The sequence below is a fragment of the Bombus fervidus genome, chromosome 5, assembly GCF_041682495.2.
Source record: "Bombus fervidus isolate BK054 chromosome 5, iyBomFerv1, whole genome shotgun sequence".
Lineage (NCBI taxonomy): Eukaryota > Metazoa > Arthropoda > Insecta > Hymenoptera > Apidae > Bombus > Bombus fervidus.
This window is the reverse complement of record NC_091521.1, coordinates 17935146-17958827: the sequence shown is the minus strand read 5'-3', so window position 1 is coordinate 17958827 and position 23682 is coordinate 17935146. Positions and strand designations below refer to the sequence as shown.

Here is a 23682-nt window from a genome sequence, read left to right as displayed (position 1 = left end):
ATTATTATTTATTAATTCTATCATTATAAATTTTTTACAAAACAGAATTTCAAATATAACGAAAAAAATTTGCTAAACTAGGAAAAAGCATTAAAGTAAAATTCTATTTGTAATATAATTTTTGAGTACATTATTATACACGATATGTATATAAATAATAAAATAGCGATTACTTTAATGTTTCTCATGTAAATTTCATATAAAGGCTTTAACGCTTTTCATATAAATTACAGTAAAAATATACAAAAAAAGTTGAAAAATATGTCAGAATAGAAAATGTACGTACACAATAGTACGTATAAATCGGAAGAAAGATAATAAAGAAGTATTGTAGTAGCATACGCCGGCGAAACAGCAAATGCAGAGGCCCGTGACGGGCATGCGCAGTAGGTGACTCGGGGAATTCCGTTACGCACTTTTTCTTCCGTTACGAGAGTCAATCCGCAAGTGGCCAGTGGCAAAAGGAAAGGCAAAAAGCAACGCTAAACTGAAAGAAGCGGGAGAGATAGTGTTTAAACGTCGCGGCAAATTCTCCCCACTTCTCTAAGGAACACAATAGAGAAACGCGTCGTTCGATCGGGCCCGTAGTGTTATGTGCGTACGCGATGTTGAATGAGTGACGTAACCTAAATACAAATATCGCCTATCAACGAATAGGTTCAGAACAGAGGAACGCTTCGTTTAGTAAAACGACAAAAACGTTCAAATATACGCACACACTTTTGCTTTCTTTCTATTTCTCTCCCTTCCATTCTTATATTTTCACGTGGGTTAATTCGACTTTAGTTACTAAGAAATAGTTGTTGAGGTATCGCGTTCACATTTCGGTAAACGTAGTCAACGTATTGTGGTTTTTGTGCTCTCACAGAAGCGTGCACCGGTAACTTGGATTTCTGATCAAGAGAAAAAAGAATGGCGGAAGATTGTCCTGACGGTGATTATCTCGGAGCGTATAGCCGTTTTTTCTCCGAATTTGTCGCCAGAGTGAATCCATACGATCAGCTGCCTGTCTCAGTAAGTTCGTATAACGTCACCGAGGCTGAGATCGTCGGTGAAATCATCAACGTGACTCTACAGTACCTCAACCAGACGTAAGTGAATGTACTTTTTAAATGAATAATATTGCAGCATGGCAGTGCGTGGGCGGACAAAAGACGTGTTTATTCGTTGATAGCTCCTATGGCGGCCGGCATCGAATGTAAACATAAACGACATACACGGTGTCTCAGTATCATCCGTTATATCAGCCCCGTTCCCGGGGCTGATTCCACATGCCTGAAAAAATAAGTCGCAAATGTTAAATCAAATTTTTTCATTTGAAGATTCATTTTCGAAAAAATCGAATTTGAAAATATATTAAGTGCACACGTGTTTAAACTCTCTCTTTCCGGAAGACGAAAATGAAACGTTATACGAATATTTTCGATTTATTTTTTTTTAAGCTACATTTTCGATTGTGTCGTAATGGCTGAGACACATTGTGTAATTACTCGCGTAACTATTTAAGCTAATTACCATAGAAAACTTATATGGGTATATTATGGGTGTTATAAAGAATTTGTTGAGACTTCATTAGCATCGTAACGAGGCACGACTACCATAATTATGTATATTATTAAACTTTGAAACAAATTCGAAAATATAGATACATCGAAATTATACAAAGCTTTTGCCGGAAAAATACATTTGTAAATTACTGATATTGCACGAAACGCATATAGTATATTAAATAAAAGATTTATATAAAAAAAATTACGCGTCACATTTTCATGTCATTCGTATAATATGTTTAATCATCTAAATACATATATTACAAATAAAATTCCTTTACGTGTCAGATTTTAATTATTTATTATAAGATAATTTTTATTTATCCGTGTTTTTATATATTGTGCAGCACGTGACACGCGATAAAGGTAGGCAGGGCGCATGCTGAAATAACGGAACATTTACGATTGATCCGGCGAATTTTGCTTTCTCGTAACTGCACGCATTTTCCTTGCGGCTTCCGTTTTTGTACGATAGGTTTTTTACCATCTGAAGTGTGCTTGCTTTCAGATTGTGTTATCAACAAGTTACTGTTAGGTACAATATATGTATAAAGCGCATCAAGCGATCGAAAACTTAATTGTTAATAGCTAATGTAATTTACATGGAATCCAAGTACGCAAATATTTTGTAGTTCAAACAGTAACTAAGCTTTACGAAAGGCGCTTAAAATAGCGCTTTCCTACTTGGCCACTCTTTTCATGGGTCATTATCTGAAAATAGAAAATACGATATTAATATCTACTTTCATATCAATAGCTTTCAAGACTATCGTTTCTTTTATTTAATTATGTTTTTTGTAATTACAAGGCAAGAACGTGACAAACAGTAACCGAATGATATAAATATAAAAATCTCAATAGTCGATACAAAAAATAAATAGTCAATTGACCATTAAAAATTTCAATAAACGAACTTATATTGCTATGCTCTGTTGCTAGCGAAATATGTATGCATATATACATCTATATATCGATAAGATCTTCCTTACATAGAAATTGATATCGGATGAGCTATACATATCATATTTCAAAAATTACACACTTGCAATGTGTACAATACGAATACGGATAAATAAATATTTAAATTAGAATTTAACGAGAAAAAGATAAGTTACATAGAATTTGTATTCTTTTTATATATTTCCTATTGAACAAGTTTCGAGTACTATCGTAGGATCGATAAAAGCTTGTGTATATGTGAACGGACATGTAAATGGAACGTACCAAGACTACACCATCCTTTGTAATTTCGTACTTCCGCACTACTTTGTTGTTATCTGGACCGACTGAAACTGTCACTAAATTATCTCCTTCCATTGTAGTTATATTCTAGATAAAAACAGACAGAAATACGAACGGTGAAAAATGAAAAAGTCCCCCCCCCCTTTCTTTTTACATAGGATATTGTCAAAAATCGTGATACAAGGTGCAACAGACATGCAAAAATAAGTCGGAAAACAGAATTACACTTTTTTATTTGAGGCTTCGTTTTCGAAAAAAGAACGAGTTTGAAAATGTATAAGTTACCCGTTTATTAATTGCAAATTTTGAGCTATGAAACTTGTGTTTCTCTTGAACGTATCTTCTAATTACGGAAATAAGAGATAACAGAAAGCAAATCGTGACACTGTCCATGTTTAAACGCATCGCACTGACGACAAAACTGTCGCTTTAGTATTTATACAATGTGTTCAACGAAACGGGGTGCACGATTTTTCCAGCATTCCTGATACGTAATGATAATGGAACAAACAAATATTTCAAACAAAAGTTGATCCGTTTTGAATCGGCCGCTTAAATTGCCAATGCTTAAAATTTGCCAAAAAAATGCTTCTTTCTATAAGAAATCAAGCTCACCCTGACCTTTTTAAATGGCATAACGTATGTTTGATTTCATAGCGTTGTAACTGATGTCAAGACGAGTTCATCGATCGAAATACTACAACTTTCTGATGACCATGAATTCAGAAATCTTGAATTCGTTGATACATAGAAGCATTATTATTAACGTGTGAAATTTAATAAGGCGTTAGATCAGATGCTTAAAATAACGTTTGTGCTGTCAACAAATTGCAATAGTACAAATTACTGGTCGCCTCTGTCACCACATTTATCTCCATTCTTTTTGTAGGGATATTTACATTATCCGTTGTTTACGACAAACCAGTAAACCGTGCAGAAGAACTTCGTGATAAAATAATACATGCGTCTAGAGAAACAGATACACGAAGTCTATTTGCTTCTACACATCAAAATTTGCTGAAAGGAACGGGACTTTGTGCCGCGACAAGTGGCATGCAATTTGAGCACTTATTATAAGTAAAAAAACACGTACGACAGATAGGAAGTCCAATGTGCAAATATGTGTTAAAAAGTTAAAATGACTCTTATCTTTTATTGACTTGTAACTGATTCAAAACACAGCAACTTTTGTTTGAAATATTGCTCGTTACGTTATCGGAAGTATTTGAAAAATCGTGCTCAACATTTCGTTAAACACCTTATATGATGTTATTAGAGAAAGGAGAAATTGAACTTTTGATTGATGCGAGCAAGAGCAAAAAATAAAGTAATGAAAATAAAATACATATAAATAAACGTCCTTTTCGTAAGCGATAAATCGCTTCGGGGGTTCTAATCGAAATACGAACAAAAATAGAAGTTTCATACCTCGAAACTTGCAGTTAATAGGTACTTACGCGGACCTGATGGATTTTTTAATTCATTTTTCTCGAAAACGAAGCCTTAAGTGAAAAAGTCTTTTTTTTTCCACTTATTTTTCCACGTAGAATCTCCATCCGGCCTATTGTATCACGATTTTGGAAACGCCCTGTATATAGAACAAATCGCAATTTAATTATTTGCAAAATCGGTAGTACTATTTATGTAATTCGAAGTTAAGGATACGAAGTCGTCTCTCAAATAATTTTTTCTATTCGTTTAATTATATATCGAAGAAAGATACGTAATGGCTAATTTTTTTATGCAATTCAAAGTATGTTTCGAACTTGAAACTAAAAATATTAAATTATCTCGATCGAGTTAGGGCGAGTACGGTATTTCGAAAAAATATTACGAAAGGAGTGGTTGTACTTTCAGTATAACTCCTGCCGGCATATGTTCTTCGTACTCTTCGCCAAGAGTAAAGGTCACTTCTGCCGTACGAATCATCGTAATGGTACGAATAGTCCATTTATCGCAGTTGTTCGATATTTCTAGTCGCGGACTGGACATGCACATCATTTTCCGTGGAATATATGGTACACCTATAAGGTGCATACAATTAAAAATAACTTAATTTCGATACTACACGTATATATTATTATGTTCGATAATGGCGCTAATCAATGTACACGATTTCGTCTTTTCGCTAATCGAATATGTAGTTTCTATTACGAAGTTCGATACAGCTCGATACAGTAGGTATTCAATAAATAATCCACTAAGATTGAACGTTTTAATCCTTTATTTGAAAAACGAAATATCCAATAGGTAGAAAAAAATAACGTGTAACATAACATGCATTATAGGTAAAGTAAATAATTATAAAGTAATTGTAAATTATAAAAATATATAGGTATATAATATATCGTGTAATGGGTGTTTGTGCACAAGCACGTGTGTATATGTCCACATACTAATCAAAATTTCAATTTATACTTTTAATTGATAGCGCATTAGTAAATTAGTATATTACGAGTATACATATAATCGATTCATTGTTTTGTACGCGCTTTCGAAATTTTCAAGAACAAGCTAATAGATGAAATATTACGCGCAAAGAAACAGAATTTTATACATCGTATTTGTTTTTGCTTCCATCGTAAGCTAGGCGACATTCAGTTTTAGTCGCTTTTAACATACCCACAGCTTTGAAATACTCGTCGAGGTTTTCGTTGCTTTCATGTTGATAAGTGCCAACGATCGATACCATTTCTCTCCCCTGTCGGTAATGTTGCGGAGACGATGCGTTTGTTGGTGGTTCGGGATGCTTTCTCACAGGCTGCAGCGAGCCCTCGTCTTCGAACGTATCACTACGAACTAGTTCGAAAGATTCCGATTTTAATAGATTTGAAACAGCTATCTCCTCGTTTTCACCGGTTTCTTTGATCTTCGCAAAATGTTCATCTAAAGCGTTAACTCCCTGTTCTTGAGGTAAATGCTGCTCGAGAGCTACTTCTCCTCTCCATAGATTTCTCATATCTAAATGATACGCCGCATGATATAGCGGTTATCGGAAATGCGTATAATCGTTTTTTCAAACTCTATCTATTCTATTGTTCTTTTTATAAATTAGTAAATTTTTTAATTGTCGGTAACTATTCAGAAAGGAATAAATTGATCTTTTTCGCTGAACGAATTACGACTATCTTCAGGTTGGATGAAACGTACGATGAAAACGATGCATTTGATGTTTGCTACTACATACGTATATTTACTAGATAAGGTATGAAACTGTATGTCGTTTTAGAAACTTACGAGCTTCGTCTACGACTTTTCAAAATGATATTTCAGTAATAATTATTTGTTTACACGCGATGATAATAACGAGAATAGTATTAATAATTATAAAAGTAAGAATAGATATCCCAATGGGTGTCCCAGGTTTTAATGGACGAACCTTGTCGGTATATCTATGCGTCTAAATAAGAAAAAAAAGTTACATAAACATAGGTCGTTTAAAGCTTTATTAATAGGTTACGACGAAAATATGAAATACGAATGGAACAATAACAAGGTTACTACGGTATAACGCAAGAATACATCAGTAATATTTATGTTCACTTTGTTTATGCAAAAGTAATTAATTCTCCATCCCAAAATGTTTATCGTTCTGACGATACAAGATCGATAACAACCGAAAATAGAATTTATTACTCTGCGAATGTCATTCCTAATTTGTTTCATCTCAGCAAATGCATCGTTTTGAAATGGAGAATTATTTACCTTTGGACAAACAACGTGAACGTAAGTATCGCTAATCTATTCTTACGTTACATCATAGTATCATACATCATAGCGAATCTGCTATTATTCTCTTTGCATTTCATATCTTTCTCAGTCAGTTTTTAGTAAAGCTTTGAGCGATCTATGTTTATATAACGTTTTTTCCCTATTTAGATCCGTAGAATATACCGACAGCATCTGGCCGTCAGAACCTAGGACACCCTGTATATTTTAAAAATTTAATACTTCTTATGTCTCATTTCATTTCGAGTATGAGATGGTCGGAGAAATGTACAGAGGAGGACTATCGTTCAGAAAAGCAGTTGTCTCAATCATCGCTCGATGTGAAGCTACTATTTTTTCAAAATTTAATAATTTAATTACAATTAAAAGAATTTTTTTTTTATTTAGATTTAAAACGAGATCGTAAAATTATTAAGATTATCTACAACTATCTTTGATACTTGAAAGCCATAAAACAATTTTCAACGACGCAAAAACATAAAGTACATCATATGATGTAAATAAAATGTAAACTTTTGTTTATTAAATCAAAAACGCTGTAAGACTGTAGCAGAAATTCTACGTATATATTACATATATTACATATAACCTCCAGTATGATAAAAGTTGTTTCTAAATGAAAATTTTAGGCACACAATACTTTAAGCATATTACTAATATGCCCACACGGCATTTAATCACATTGAAAGCTTTTGCGATTAAATCTACGATTAAAGTCACTATAAAAATATAAAAAATTAATAGAACAAATAATATATTGCGGATACATATATCGTTCGTACATTCGTTTAAAATTACTTTTAAAACAAATTATAAATATTTTTTATTCTTACGATTTAAAGAATTTCGGAATGAAAAAGCCATGGTTATCGCTGTAGCGTATTTTCACTATAGAAGATAGACTTTTGAATTTTTTTAATCGAAAGTTTCGCATATCTATTGCTGTCAGTTTGCTAACTACTGCTTCAATTATTTTTATGCTTTCTATGTTCAGATTTGTACTTGTATTGCGAAATTTGTTCTTTAAATAGATCATTATTTTTCAAAGTATGAAACAATTGATCCTGTTACGGTTTCTCAAAATGAATTATACGTGTAAATAGAGAATTTTTTAACTTTCTAGACAATGTCCAGCGAGTTTACAAGCACACTTGGTTCATCAAGTAATACAAGAAATCAAATCCATGTGCAAGAAGCAACCAGAGGATTGTGGATTTAAATCTCAAGAAAAAGGTATGTCTCTTTAGAAAAACTTTAAAATATTTTTGTTCTTTATAATAAAAATAGTCTGTGATAATTCTTTTTTATCTTGCAGCATATACCTCGTTAAAATTAATGCAAGCCATTACCAGTAAAGTTAATGAAATATGTAATCGCTATCTGGACAATAGTAGATTAGCATTATTGCCACCGCCTCCTTGTACACCACTGCCACAGATAACAGCAGGTGGAAGCAAAAATTGTAGAAGAAAAATGGAAGACCGCTATGTGGTTTTACATGACTTACACAGTATATTTGGTATCGAGGTAAATACAGACATTAAATTTTTCTTAGCAAATATATACACCTAGTAAGCCTTTTATTGGAAAAGTATATTCCAAATTTTAGGATGACTCTATAGCAAATTACTATGCAGTATTTGATGGACACGCGGGACAAGATGCAGCTGTGTATTGTGCTTCTCATCTGCATCAATATTTAGCAGAAAGCATATATTATCCTACAGATCCAGAGCGTGCCTTACGTGATGCTTTTCTTACTACCGACAGACAGTTTATAGAGAAATCACAGACACAAGTAAGAAACAAATAATTTTGTAGAATAATATATCAAATATACAGGCAATATATCATTTTTATTACTTTTATCATTTCAGAAACTATGCGGTGGAACTACCGCAGTTTGCACTTTAATATTAAATAAAAGATTATATGTTGCCTGGGTAGGAGATTCAACAGCTATGCTGATAAAACGTGACAATGTTGTTCAATTAGTGAATCCTCATCGGCTTCATCGCGAAGTAAGTATATATGTTTTCATTATGTTCAACATCTTGTCCGCAGAACATGATCGTATAATATTATGTGTTCATATTCTTGACTATGTATTCTTACTCGTGTTGTGTATATACCTGGAGAGGGCACCCCAGGATCTACATTAATGAAATGCCTATCGTGACAGTGCTTAAATCGAAGCCCTAGTATCGGGTCTATAACAGGTTGAAAATTTGATGTTTCGTTCAAACATGTTTTCCCTGTTCTCCAATAATAATATGCAAGGTCAGATGCACAAGGCCATATTCTTTTTCTTCCTTGGAAATACGGAAGCCAATTTTCTTTTTCAAGCCTTTCGCTAAAATCAATGTAACCAGAAATTTCAAACTGAAGTTTTGTTAAATTTCTAACGAATATGATAGTGGATATGATTTTCAATCTATTCAGATGTTCTCTGAGCGCTAATTCTTGCATTACATTACCCCTTGGTGTCACTTGTTCTGACGTTAACTCGTAAGGTCTATAAACTGGAAAAAGTAAATTTTTCACAGCTTCCAAACGACGATAAAACGTTTCTTCGTCGAGTGTTTCGCTCGTACAACGATAACCAAGTTCAGCTAATCTACGCGCGATATTAAGATTTCCCAAATATCCAAGGTCAACAAACGTTACTAGGGAATCCAAATAGTCTTCATAAGTTTCAAATTGTATTAATCTTTTGTCACTATCTATTTGTGTTCCTACCACTGTCATTTTTAACGTTATTTAATCTATAATTTTAACGATAAAAATATTAATATTTATTTTTTAATTAAATGATCTTTGTGACAGTAAATTTTAAGCTAGAATTTACTTTCTTTGTTTAAAAACAATCGACATCTGATAAATATAATGTGTTTTAAAAAAATTTATGACAAATGTGCAAACGATATTGATTGTTCTTATTAGGATGAAGTTCAAAGAATACGGAAAACAGGAGGAATAGTGATGCAAAGCATGGGAACTATGAGAGTTAACGGAGTATTAGGTGTTTCACGAGCAATAGGTAAGTTAATTTTATTACAGAATATTTACAAAATAAAAATACAGTTCTAGTGCATGATCTATGTATTTTATTTAACAGATTAGATAAAAGAAAGTTGAGAATTGGAAAAATTTTATTATAAAATATAATTCATATGTTTCGTATATCTTATACTTTTACATATCTTGAAAAGTAAAAATCATCGTTACTTAATATTTATAGGTTAACTTTTTGCATCTACTTGTCAATAATATCCAGATATTATAAAGCATTTTACATGATAAATTAAAGAAAAAAAAAATGTTAATGCAAAACAAAGAAATTACGCATTTATGTATGGGCGGGTATACATCGTTGATTGTAGTTTGTGTTTATGTTTGAAATTAATATTATTCTTAGTACTCACGTTCGTTGATACGTAAATGTGTATGAAGTAGAACACGTTAATATTAACTTTACACGATTAATTTTATTTTCAATCAAACCTTTTCCGTTATTTCCGTAGTCGTGGTAATCAATTCCACTGCCATGAAAACTATATACACGTCGCTAGATGGCGATACGAGTATTCTCTCATAATCGGTCAATTGCTCGAAATGCGTGTTTTAAAAAATGCGTTTGGAACTCTATAGATACTCTTACTTTTGGTAAATTTCATGTTATTTAATGCTAAGAAAGTCATCGTTTACTCGATGCTGGGAAGTTTATTTTCTAAAAGAAGGACTTTTCCTTTAAATACGAAACAAAATAAAAAGGTAACGTTAATTATAGAAAATTTTAGTTTAAACTAAACATTAGATATTTCAGGATAATTAGGAGATTACTCGAGATTGTTCATACTTTTAATCATTTTAAAAACGTACATAGCTTGTTTCAATTACATAGGATCTTATATACATGTAATATAATTATTCGTATTTATATAAGTACGTACATATTTAAATTTTATAGAATTAAGATATTTCCAATGAAAAAGGTAATTTATATAAAAGTTATTTAACTGAATAACTACGATAAGTTAAAAGTGAAGATGATCGTAAGAACGTTGGTTCGTTCTTATAAACTTTTAATTATTTTATTACGGATAGTTATTTTAGATTTTATGTTTTTACGATTTTTGAAACTCGATACTATTATCATCTTGACGTGGAAATTTCGAAATAGTTTTGTTACATATTGTTTATTTTTATCAAGTGTGACGAATAGTTTCATTTCAAAATATTAATCATATTTAAAGGATCATTCGCTTTTTCTATTTTTCTATTTTTATTTCGAACTTTGTGCAATGTATATCTATTCTTTTCTATGTATTAAATACTATTATACATAAACATTACTTATCAGTTTATATAATTTACATAAATATCCGCAGTCTCTAGCTATAGGCATTCGCTTGTCGCAAGGATCGATTGTAATTGAAAGGTTCGTTAGTTGGAATCAAACGATTTTTATATATTAATTTGATCGAATAAAAATCGTGCGTTTTGTAAGGGAGCCAAGTAGGGAGAATCAACGTATACTAACAGCTGGCCAACTATGGCTTAGGTATTGCGAAGAAAAGGAAAGAAAATATTCTGGACGCGTGTTGGGTATCCTGTTGGTTCCGTTCGACCGCTGACACAATAATACGTGCAATCATGCTTCGAGCAATGGACTCTTTACTGGGTGGCTTCTACATCGCCTGCTGGGAATAATTAACAGCCCATTAAACCGTTTATGCTTCGCGAGGAGACGCGTGTCTCGAACGTTTGTCGTTAGAGGAATTTCATTTCGACGTCGTAAAATTTTGATAATTGATACTTATCATAAAATTATATCTTATAATCATTACGATGCTTTTTATCGATCGTAAATATTCGTAGGATATTCTTGTACTCGGCTACCCAATATCAATGAAACGTTTAATAGAATCTACAATAGAAATTATTAGAATCTTTGATTCTGTAAAGTTTGGTTAACAAAGTTTTATCTTATTAGACGAAAAGAATGTGTAATTATAACGAAAATATGAAACGCGGATGAAAATTTGTTACGCGATTAGAATTCGTATATTTATGTTTGTCTGTCACTCGAATTAGAAAATTTAAACGAATCGCATTTTTGACAGAAAATGACATTAAATGTATACGTAGCTGCAGAGGAACTTTGATACTTCCAAATAGTTAGTTTTTATCCCCATCGTCGCATATTCTACTCGAACGAAACTTATAACTCTAACCTCACTTTAGAATCAGTGAACAGCGAATCGGCGTAGCTGGTAAGATTTCGTCGTTGAAGATCGTCACAAACGACGAAAAGAAATAAAATACGACCCTTCCAATTTTATTGCAGCGTGTTGACTCAGAAAAATTCTATACGATAGAACAGTAATTATGATTATACCGAAACACGACTTCTCATTGTTTACTGTTTACACGTACCATAAAATTTCATTCTGTGTATTTTCAAGTTGCGATTAGATATATGGTTGAAAAATACAAGAAGCTTAATCGAGAAGTTCGAAGACGTTGTTAAAATGAAACGAGATAGGATTCGCATAATTAACGACACCCGGCTACGTATAGATCCGATTCTTCGTAGAAATTTTTCAATTGCGATCGAGCAAAGTAAAAGGATAAAGTGGGAGAAAGAGAGAGAATTTTATGCCCCGTAACGTGTAGTTTTATGGAATTCAAGAGAACCGTTACAGTTATCCATTACATGTAAACGATGCTTTTTACATCTAAAAAACATGCGACGGTGAGGCGTGGGGAATATCAGTATTCAACTAGGATGTATATATGTAATTAACTTTAATTATCTATTTAATGAATGGCGTGGCTAATTTAAATAATGGCACCACCATAATACAGACGCTTCCGGTTATTATAAATTTACTCAGGTTCTCCCATCAGTTTACTACATCTATGAATGAAATTCTTTACGTTTAACAATTAAATAGATACGAAGATCTTAGATTGAACCAAAATAAATTCGTATACATTTCGTTTGACAAATTCTACAGAAATTTCAATCCACTTTTATTATACACAATTAACAAAATGTATAATCAACGTTGTACAATAAATTTTTACAATAATTTAATATTTCTTTTCACATGGTTCCAGGTGACGTTCGATACAAGCCGTTTGTAACTGGCGAACCAGAAATTAAGTCTGTACCTTTAGACGGAACCGAGGATTTTCTGATTCTCGCCACCGATGGATTAACAGATTACTTGGAACCGGCGGAGATATTGACTGTTCTCTACTATGAAATACAACGAAATCCGAGTGAGTACATAGTTACATGTTATTTGCTTGTTGCGTAATATAGATTCGATAGAATGTAAATAGAATTATCGTTAATTATTTTGCGGATTGTGTATTTTTTTTTAACGAGATACAGTCGATTCGAATAAAAATCAAAGAGCGTGCGTATTTTTTTTTAACGAGATATAGTCGATTCGAATAAAAATCAAAGAGCGTGCGTATTTTTTTTTAACGAGATATAGTCGATTCGAATAAAAATCAAAGAGCGTGCGTATTTTTTTTTAACGAGATATAGTCGATTCGAATAGAAATCAAAGAGCGTGCGTATTTTTTTTTAACGAGATATAGTCGATTCGAATAAAAATCAAAGAGCGTGCGTATTTTTTTTTAACGAGATATAGTCGATTCGAATAAAAATCAAAGAGCGTGCGTATTTTTTTTTAACGAGATATAGTCGATTCGAATAAAAATCAAAGAGCGTGCGTATTTTGTAAATTTTCATCCATTTATTTTATGCATATTTTTAAGAAAAATTACAAAAGAAGCGAATCGATCTTCTTTGTTAAAAATTTACGAATAAATAATTTCGTCTGCTTGTAATTACTTAGCGTTTAGAAAGTTAATTAGCTTCGGTCGAGTAAACGATGATTTGTATTGCGAACAGTTAATTCCATTTATTTCTGGGAGGGACAAAGTGGTAGCCTTCGTTCTCTGAAGTTTTTAAATATCGCATGATTCATACGAATGTCTGGCTGGCCTTCGTTATTAATGCATACAGGGTGTTCATTAGTACAGTCCCAGCTATGAGATTTACAAGAAAAACAGTAAAGTAAAAACTTGTATTATTTTTCTATGCGTACTATAGGAACGAGTCAAATTTTCTACGGTTATTTCGACACATTCGATTCGTTACTGGCTCTTTCGAAGAGACGAAGAGAAAATTGCGCATTCCTGAATTCGTACAACTTGCTTGGTTATGTCCCATTAATTTTGTTGATCCGTTGCCGTGACACGGAGAAAATTTCTATATCACGAATGGAGCAATCGAAGCGAGTAATTATAAAGTCGCGATGGAACACACGCGTACGAAATTATCGAGGCTCGTTAAATCCTTGTTAATTCGATTAGATTTGGCCGGTAATCGAAACCGTAGAAAATACTGTGCGAAATACAGATTCGCTGATTCTTAGGCACCGATATAGATTATATCTTTGTCTCTTTTTTAACGATTATTTTATTTCGTATCGATGTATTACGAAAGAAGTTGCTCCGACGTGTTAAATGGTAACACAATATTTTCGACGATTTCGATAAAATAATATCCGTTGTAAGTTATATAAATAAATTATAGATTGGAACGTGGTTTGACGCTTACTCTTACTTCTTATTCTAAGAAGCATGAATTCTTCTTGAAATTCTTGAGTATTCAGGTCGGACTAAATGTGAAACTGTAACTTTTACGAAGGATACGAAGTTTCTATTCGTAAGCGGTCTTTCGTCACACGATCAACGTAATATTAAACTTTTTCCTTTTTTTTTTCACCGCTCTTTCCGTTATCACAACTTTTTCTTTTTCTTATCGTCTAAGAGAAATTCTATCGTATCAGATATAGCACTGTTAACAGGTATCTGTTAATCGTTGTATGTTTCTTCGAAACGAGAAATACAGAAACTAGGTATTATCGTATTGGAACGTTGTCATAGCAAACGATAAAACGATATTATATAAGGATTGAAATAGTCTCGGCCGGGGAATCGCGGAGACCTCGATATTTGTACAATGGTGGAAGAATAGGCAAAAGATGATTATCTGATTCTTACGAGAAAGTAAGGTGAATACCGCCTCGCAAAGAATTTCCCACTAAAAAAGGACGAATCTCGTAACGATTCGTATTCTTCATAAGCGGCTGCCAACAAACTGTGTCCAGTCTTTCTTCATGGCGCTGTCATGCTCTGCTTCTTGTTGCTTCAGGGACGGAGATCGCTATAAATTGCTTGCCACTTGTTTCGTGAACGTTCTTTCTTTCCGAAGAAAAAATTTCTCTGCTTTTATTCTTCATGGGAATTTCTCGACGCCAGTTCGCCGATCGTTCTCCTAAAATCGTCGATCATTCTAAATACCAACGTTGCTTTCTACGTCGAATTCTTCTATTTGAGAAAAATATATGAAACAAAAAACATGGTGGTCCCCATAGGTCGGGAAAGGATACTGGAAAATCGACGATGAAACAACCACGCGACCGATAAAATCAGCCAGTAACTTTCAAATTTCTCGTTATCCGTCCATTCTATTGAACGATCGGCTGTAAAATTCGTTTTACGCGAGGACAACGCGTCTCGACGAGCATTTAAACGGAGCAAAATGCAGAATCGTTGGTTCGACTTTGCTAACAAAGCTAAATGGAACTGGACGTCGATTTGGAGAATCTCATCGGCAAAGTTTTCCCAATTCCACGATCGTGCCGCAATTAGGCCAGTCGCTCTCAGCAAATTGCTCGCATTCCCATTGTCGAGATTCTATTCGAGAGGGTCAAGCTCTGGCACAATAGCGATTCCTAAGCCTAATTGCAGCAGCGTGTTGCGGGCACGTGGCATATGAACACATCGTTGCTCGTCGCTTCCTTCCTCGAATATTTAGCAGCGTTCCACCGACGTGTTTCAACTTGTAAGGAAAGTGCAACGCATTTAGGTCACCGATTTAGTTGAAAATTCCACTTAGGAAAGTACTCTGTCGTCGCGTACGATCGATCATATTTTACTTTACGTTTCCAAACAAGCTCTTTAGCAACTTTAGCAAAGTGTTTCTTTTTTTTTTTTTTTTCTTTTTCTACATTTTGAGATTAAGAGTCAAATTATCGTATCGATCGCGAATCCGTTAACGAGTCATCTTCAACAATTGTATCTACGTATTACGCGTAAGCCGAGTCCATTGGCAGATGAAAGACCGGTTGCGCTTTGACTGGTTGCAATTACTTACGCTCGAGCTGACGCTCGATCACGGAGGAGAATTTTGATCAGACATGGAACACTTACTTCTGGCTATTTCGCATTTTCTAAGATCCATTAGATGGATAAAATCGTGGTGCGTTGTATGCCAGCATGCACGTTAATCAATTAGGTAACGAAAGCGTAGTCTTTGGCGCGTGCGTGAAAGTTTCTGTCGTTAAAAACTGGCTTGATCGATCGTTTTATGCTTGAAAAATGTTACAGTTTAGCATAAATTCACAATGGTACGATAAATCAAAACGGTATAATGCAAAGTATCGCTGGTCGCGTCTCACGCCAATTATATCCAAGAGTTACACTTTCGGAGATAAGAAAATTCGCAAATGCGAATAGAAAGCCAAACAACGCCGATATTTGATCTTTGCGCCAAAATTTTACGTTACGTTTCTTAAGATATATACAGATAAGAGAGAGAGAGAGAGAGAGAGAGAGAGGAGGAGGATCGTGGCCATAGAAAAGGTCCTGATAAATTCGATCAAAGTATCTCTCAGGCTTCTTATTCGAAGGAGTTAGGGTAACGAAGGAAAAACGCGGGAATGCGTATGGATCGGGCCTATGACTATTTCGTCGATGGGAAAAAGTAACGTTGGTGCAATCGATGCAAGGTAGGAGAACCGCATTGCAGCATCCCTGGACGAAGCATGGTGTATGATCGAGGAATGAAATAAAATTGAAAGCCGGCTTGCACGGCCGAGAGAGAAAAAGATGGAAATGTCTGAACCAACATGGCCGTTGAGTGCATCCTAACAGGAAGAGTGCCGTGGCACATAAAGCTTTCTCTCTTAGGGTAGAGACTCCAGATGCGAAGGGAAAAATTGTCAGATTTCCAGGTGTTCTCCTTTTTATCAAACTGTAAAATTTATACCGACAACTAGATTTATGTACACCGACGCGATTATAAAATTAACACGGCATAGTTAATATGCTAGTATTATATTATTAAATTCAATGGTATACATACGTGCGCATATATTCAGTATACATCAAGCAGCTTTAATATATCTTGTTTACGTGGAACGAAAGTAGCATCTCTTTCCCACTTACCTAATTTTTTCTCTCTGTTACGAAGAAACGAAAAGTTATGTAAAGTTATGTAAAACTTATCGCATTATAAAGTGGCTAATGAAAATTAGAAATAATACGGCAATGGCAGTAACGTTTGAGCATAGTCAAATTCGATATAAATAAATATTTTACTTTGAGGAGATTACCGGAATCTTTTCATTTATCGAGAAACTCACATTCTTACGAAATAATAATTGTATCATTTATCGCTGTTTCTTTTCTATTTAACGAATCCACCATGCGTTATTTTTGCTGGTGACAGATAGCCAAAAGAGGGAAAATAAATCAAATCTATTTCGCGAAGATTATTTCCGATTTAATCGACACGGGATTTAACGACAGAGAGGGAGAGAGAGAAAGTAATTAAAAAAAAAAAAATTTCCAGAAGCTTTTCAACTTGGCACGGTCTTCCTGTACTACCGAGGCTCTAGCCTGCGCCGTAGCTTAGCGACTACCTACCTCTTCCTTCGTCCTCCGGCAAAAGAGCCGATGCCTTCAGATCCTCCGACCATTCGCTCGTTCGTCATTCGTTTGCGAAGTCGTCTGCTAGAAGACACGCCGGCAATTCTCACCTTCCTATCGGTCACGCATATTTCCTTCCGGTAATACGCCGTTGACTGTTCGCCTTTCTACCGATTTTGCCATTTCAGCGATTTTTTTCGTCGCATCCTCACGATTCGCGAGGAAACTCGCGAACGAAATCCTTTCGAGTCGATAAATTATCGGTTTACCAACGTCGACAACGAGTTCCCGGTTAACAAGGTCGAGCGATAGAATTTTCACCTAGATGAGGGATAGAGTTTGCTCTTTAGATAGTTGTCGATTTCGTGGCTCGCTTTGGAAATCGTTTCCGTTCGAGTTGTTCGACGAATAAAACCGATTCGTTCGATGCTCGAATTCAGTGTTTCCTTACGCAGTGATCTTTAGTGCTCTGACAGAAAAGAAGGAAGAGGATATTATCATCAGCGTAGATCGTTGCCGACGACTCGTGCATCGTGTTGGTAAGTCTGAAACGATCAAGATTAAGCGTATACTTAACGGAAATTAGTTTTTTCATTTGATCGATGACACGTATGTGCTAAGAATGAAACGTTTCGTTATGTTTTCTGCAAATGAAACGACTACCCTAACGAAAACGTATTTTTATAGTACCGTTATGGCGTTTGGTTGGATGCAATAGGTAGGACGATTGTATCGAAACACTTCCTTTTGACGTCATTTCCTTGCGCGAATAAATGCAAGCGGTTTTCGCCGAGATGTCGGCCTTTCCCCTCGTTTAATCACCGTAATTATCTAGACAAGCGTTTCTGTCGACCTGAACATCAAACAGGCAGACAATTTTTTTCATTATTTTCTAACGATTTACGTATACAAAATTATCCGGATAAAATTATTCTTAGTGATAGGCAACGTAGTTGTAAAGTTATCGGTAAAAGGAGGACGTACGATCGTTCGACCTTTTATTTATTTGATAGAATGTTACGACTCGATGTGAAACTTTTAAGTTTTAAGATCGCAATCAAGTATTCGTAGGTAAATTTATTGTCGTAAAATTCTTTGGAAATCGTTCTTTTCGTATTTTTCGTTTCCATATTTGGTTAATAACTTCGAAACTTTCAAAACGCCAGGATAAGTATTCTCGAGTTTTGTTCCAGCGATGTGTCGATTTCACAATTAATATCGATGACAGTTCGCGGACGACGTTCCTCCCCGTTTTATATTCCACGACGATACAAAAGGCATGCAATTATGCGCTTATGCAGTCGTGACACGAATTAATTGTTTACACGGCTGTTTCGTTCCTTGTCGCTCGCATCTAGAAAAAATACAGAATTAAATAAAGAAATCGTCGATATTTTTAGCGAGAGCCTGCGAAGAATTTCCAAGTGTTTCTCGTTTTTATATACGACCGTTGGTCAAGACGGGCACAGGCTGGTTCGAAAAAATTTGTAAACGATCCTACGCGGAAACACGATGCGATAAGAAAACGATCGATTATCGGCAAGGCAGATTTCACTTCCGATATACGTAGTTCGTTGTTTCTCCAGTTCCCTAAGGTTAAACGAGGACAAATTTTCGAAAGACGCGATGGATTTGCCAAAAATGGAAATAGAAAAGCAAGAGAAACGTAAGGACGATCGTCGTCGTGTGAAATATATTTTCTCACCATGAGAATGTTGGCCGTTCATCGAAAGGAGCCCGGAAATCTCTTTTCTCCGCGAGACTCCGGTACAGTCGTCTGTGAAAACATACTTGTTGGTCACGAACCGTGCAATTATCGCTGTTGCGCCGCGCGGTACTTAGACGGCGCGTTAACACGACTCTTTTCGATTCTATCCGCGTTGATTGGCTCTCCTCTTTTTGTCGTTGGCTTTCTGAAAATTCTTTCCAACTATTCTTCCGTTTTACTTCTCAAGCCGGATATCTTTGCGAAATTGTAAAAAACATCGATTTTTATACGACGTAAAGGTTTTATCAACGAGTTTCGTTCGTCCATGTTTCGCGAAAGATCGGCAGCGCCGCGTGATCGCTTTGGTATTTTGAAAGAAGCGACCGTCGCGGGATAAAAACTCGCGAAGGAAAGAGAACACCGGCTCGTAACGAGATATAAAAGTAGCAAACACGGCCACTTTAACCAGACTTACGTTTCTTCCGCTTCTTTGTTACGTCGTTTATTTTTTAATATAGCAGGATCCACAGAAGCAGCAGTAGCAAAAGCATCAGCGGCTTCTCTGCTTCCCCGCTTCTCCCTACGTTAATCCACCGCCAGCCCTTTCTCTCCGTTTCCCCCTCCCCTTCCATAAATATGCAGATGACTTTTAATTAGACGCACTCGGAATTCACTGCACGCTCATCCACTTGCAGCTGCACTTTAGACGTCGGTGTCACTCGGATCCTGTTTTTCTTGTTTCCATTACGCGGATATTAAAGCATCCACGCGAGTCTGAGCGGAGGAGGACTTTTTCTATGCATTTTGTCGAATTCGCGCGTTACCTTACTCGTTATATACGCCATATACTTTCACGGTTACGTTATAACGATGCTCCATAAGTGACATTTTATAGTAAAGTTATAGCAAGTAATAACAAAAATTCCGTTCTATGCGAAGGATCATCGATCGCATCTCCGCGTCATTTATATTGTATGCGATAGGTTTCCTCGGGTTTATAAGGCTTTCGTGTACAGATGATACGCAGGACGTTGGCGATCTTAGTTTCTAGCATTTTTCCTTCGTTCGTATAAATGTTAGATTCGCGGAAACGATAGAGGATCGAAGCAGATGAATTTCTAAAATTTTCTATGAATTTATAATAGCACGATTTATATTTAATGCGATTTATATTTAATGATATAATAACTGAAGATCGTCGTGTTTACTACGCTGTCGCATAGACCGTAGACAGTGTAGATTTTTAGAAACGAGTTTCGGTTACGTTTAAAGTATAATTTGAAAGAGAGAAAGGCCGGTAAGAAAGGAATTCGGAAACTCGGTAGGAAAAGTAGTTGATCCGTGTGTAATGTCCAACATGGGCCGGAGTAAATGTACGCATGCGGCATCCGCCGGATATCCGCGGTTCTTGCAAACTATTATTTACGCTGCTTGGAGGAGCCTCTTGTTCACCTCGACTTTACTCTCAGCCTCGCCTACGTTGTTAACAGTGTTATTAAATCTTCTCTCCGTGGAAGTAAGTCGATAGTAGGGGTTTTAAACTTTTAACACTACGATGCGTTTGTTCCGGAAATCTTGCGCCTAAAATATCCTTCGTAGTCGAAAGAATGAAATCTGTCGAATGCTAACGTAAGTTTGCGAAAGAAGCAGATACGTATATATATCGAAGAAAGAGAAAGAAAGAAAGAGTGAGAAAGATAAGACGAATTTTCAAATGGGGCGTACAGCCAACATCGAAACTTCTTTCGTATCGCGCGAAGGATCGGTCTGAAAGATTCTCCTAAAAAGGAGAGATAATCCCGGGGAAAAAACGGCTCGATTGCATAACTGTAGCGGGTATAGGAGTGCTACTTACGATGATTCTTGGTCGACTGTGGCGACACACGACGAGCAGGATAAGCGTGGAGCCGCATGGCAACAGCGGAACCGTGTTAAAATATCGCAATAAGGCATTAAACAAAGGAATCCGGGAGGAGCTGAACCAAGACCGCGGTTACTGAAGCGAAACGACTCGAGTGTTTCTTCGTCTTGAAAGGACTCTTCGTCGAGTCTTCCATTCGCAACACGCTTCTTCCTTGCTCCTTTTATCACTGATTTTCAGGAATACCCGTGCTGCATCGTTCCTTCGTTTCGAGCCTAGTCTTTCGAGAATCGAGACGTACGGCGGATCTGTTTTCTCGATAAAAGCGTCGACGTGCCATGCGTAACGATTACTCGTACGGTACGTTTATCATCGTTAACTTCTTGTTCCACTAAGCGGGTCATATCGAACGAAATCGAATAGAAGTACAGTTTTGTTTATGGTAGGCGGTTATAGTACCATGGTACCGTGGATAGATGGTGTCGTTATCGTTATTCGTTTTTTCCAAAAACGAGGTGAAAGTTTTCTTATGAATTTTCCAGCTTCGACGTTCGGTTAAAATAGCGTTTTAAAGTTCCGAACGTGCGTTTAACGTCGTTCGAAGACTCGTATCGCTTTTTCTTCCAATTTCTCGATTACGTACGTTATTACGTCAAGTTTTTAATTCGCTCGAACGCCGTACTTGAATCTTCGACAGCGACGACGGATATTTCGAAAGAGGGTGTGGCCGAGAGTATCGTGCTTGCTCGAGCCGTGCTTCGTCGCGAGCGACTAAAAATTCTATTCGGTAACGAAAGTTCAACTTGTTCGGAAATGATTAAGGGAAATATGCGATATCTTAATGGTTAACGTTGGATAGTTGAGAATAAAAGTAAACTTGGAAGATGAAAATACGACGGGAAAAAGGATTGCTTTTCGAGAAAAAGGACAATCGAAATAATGGAAATATCCATTGTCAGACAAAATCGAAAAACGGTATGTCGAGTCTTGCGAGGTTGGAAGATCACTGGAGATCGCTGGATCTCGCATCAGCTATGAGAACCACTTGTCCGCACTCGTCTGCCAGCGTACAGACTGAAGTAACCTAACCGCAAACCCGGTGAATCACCCGAAGGACGCTTTCCCCTCGTCTCCTCCTCGTCCATCTCGCTGCTTTTTATTTTCCCGCTCATCCATCGGCCGTGATTCAGGATGCTTTGATCGATTTAATCCTGCAGCGTCGCGATAACCCCCGGAAAACACGAATACCGTGCCGACTTACTTTCCATTTCGATTATCTTTGCTTCTTTCCACGATCGGACAGCCCCCGAAAAAAATCCAGACTAATCCTGATCAGAGAATCCCTGCAGAGTCATCGATGAGTGTAAGCGTCTGAGATAGCGAGCTCGTGCCAAGTTCCCCGTCTCACGGTTTCGTAATCCCAAGTTCCAGCTTCTTCTTCTTCTTCTTCTTCTTCTTCTTCTTCTTTTATCCAAACTTTCATGCAAACTTCTCTATTTTTCAAACACTCCCCTACCTTCGACATACTTGCAAGTATTTTTATCCGCTACTTTTTCTCACTTTCTCGAATCGATAACTTTTATATATGGGATTTTCGATATATGGGATTGTGTTCGAAAAATACCTAGCTCTTGGCTCTCGGTTTATCTTTATTTACGTTTCTCCGTTCTCAACTTTACGATCCACTTCCATCTAATTTCGATAAGATGCAGCGATATTTACCGTGTTTTTTCTTCGCTTCGTGGTCCGCGATACTGCACTTACGATGCCCGTGAACCGATACGTTACGAACGTTCTAGCGTTATTTCTAAATTATCCTTCGATCGCGCCTAATAACGTTCGCGACGAATGAGCAACGACTGTTGCTTCTCAAGTTGGCTGTGCTCCCAAGTGAAAAGGAATTGTACGACCCCGAAATCTGCGACCTTGACAGTACAACCTTGAGTTTTAAACGTACATCCTTTTGTTCGTATAATTTGTTTTCGTATTTTTTGTATACCCTGCGATAGCGATCTATAGGGACATTTACGATAAATACGAAACGTTGCTCTTTACGTACAAATATATCGAACGTTAACGTTAAGAAAATTTATGGCGCAAGTGGCGGTCAAAAGATAGAGAGATATCGATAGAAATTTCTTTCTTTCTTTCTTTCTTTTTTCTTTTCTTTTCTTTTCTTTTCGAGAACTTGGGAACGAAAATATCACGTTATAAAAAGTCGAGAAAAAGATTTACCGAACCACTGCGTGCCTCTGAGGAATTTATTCTTCGCATTTTTACCTTTTCCTCGTTAATTACTCTTTGCTCGTTAGTCATTCAATGTTGCGCCGATTCTAGAGTAAATTTGTAATTATCGTGCCGCACATGTGGCTAACTGGATATTCGACTCGTAACGTCAGAGTTTTTGTTTATATCGTTCGTAGGTAAATAATGTTATTTCACACATACGCACACATATACATTATTTTTCGTGTTTGTACCATCTCGTTTATGGAAAACGAGCACTCGTATCATTTTTTTCGCTAAAGGTATATATTCGTGATTACGTATATCAGGATATGCTTACGGACAAAACGCTTCGCATTCGTTTCCTTTATTCGCCGATACCGTTAAGTATTTGCTAGAAAATGATGGCGTGGCTTGGTGCAGCGTGGAAACGAAAGCGGTCTCGCAATATCCTCTCCGTTTCTAATTGGACCAGCGCAGCGGCGTGTTTCCTTTGTAATTTTCCACCGGTGCAAGGTGACTCAGGAAATTGTCAACGATGAAAATCCTGTTCGATCGGAGAA

General features: G+C 36.0%; 2 protein-coding genes across 4 annotated transcripts in view; one reads left to right on the top strand and one right to left on the bottom strand.

Moving 5' to 3' along the window:
* Positions 1-865: 865 nt before the first annotated feature.
* On the bottom strand, positions 866-10098 carry LOC139987539 (uncharacterized). 3 transcript variants are annotated; one of them, XM_072003898.1, is made up of 5 exons: positions 9947-10098; positions 5415-5753; positions 4644-4816; positions 2775-2879; positions 866-1275 (listed from the first exon to the last, which is right to left on the bottom strand). In XM_072003898.1, exons 2-5 carry the CDS (start codon positions 5749-5751, stop codon positions 1072-1074), a joined length of 819 nt encoding a protein of 272 aa, XP_071859999.1. In that variant the 5' UTR covers positions 5752-5753; positions 9947-10098; the 3' UTR covers positions 866-1071. The 3 variants fall into 3 exon arrangements, with proteins under 3 accessions (XP_071859999.1, XP_071859997.1, XP_071859998.1); XM_072003896.1 differs by lacking the exon at positions 9947-10098 and adding an exon at positions 8999-9363; XM_072003897.1 differs by lacking the exons at positions 866-1275; positions 9947-10098 and adding exons at positions 1765-2261; positions 8999-9344.
* Positions 913-23682, top strand: part of LOC139987536 (uncharacterized) — a 62299-nt gene continuing 39529 nt past the window's right edge. Inside the window, exons 1-7 of the mRNA XM_072003892.1 lie at positions 913-1091; positions 7645-7754; positions 7837-8048; positions 8131-8319; positions 8399-8542; positions 9465-9561; positions 12648-12812. Coding sequence (XP_071859993.1) covers positions 913-1091; positions 7645-7754; positions 7837-8048; positions 8131-8319; positions 8399-8542; positions 9465-9561; positions 12648-12812 — 1096 coding nt within the window. The remainder of the gene's footprint in view (positions 1092-7644; positions 7755-7836; positions 8049-8130; positions 8320-8398; positions 8543-9464; positions 9562-12647; positions 12813-23682) is intronic.

What these genes read in the sequence shown, in the direction of transcription:
- LOC139987539 (XM_072003896.1), bottom strand. Translation starts at nt 9,269, where the DNA reads ATGACAGTGGTAGGAACACAAATAGATAGTGACAAAAGATTAATACAA. An exon ending in CGGCAGGAGTTATACTGAAA is followed by an intron (nt 2,880 to 4,643) that starts GTACAACCACTC and finishes GTTTTTATCTAG; the next exon opens with AATATAACTACAATGGAAGG. An exon ending in CAAAGGATGGTGTAGTCTTG is followed by an intron (nt 1,276 to 2,774) that starts GTACGTTCCATT and finishes TTATTTTTTCAG; the next exon opens with GCATGTGGAATCAGCCCCGG.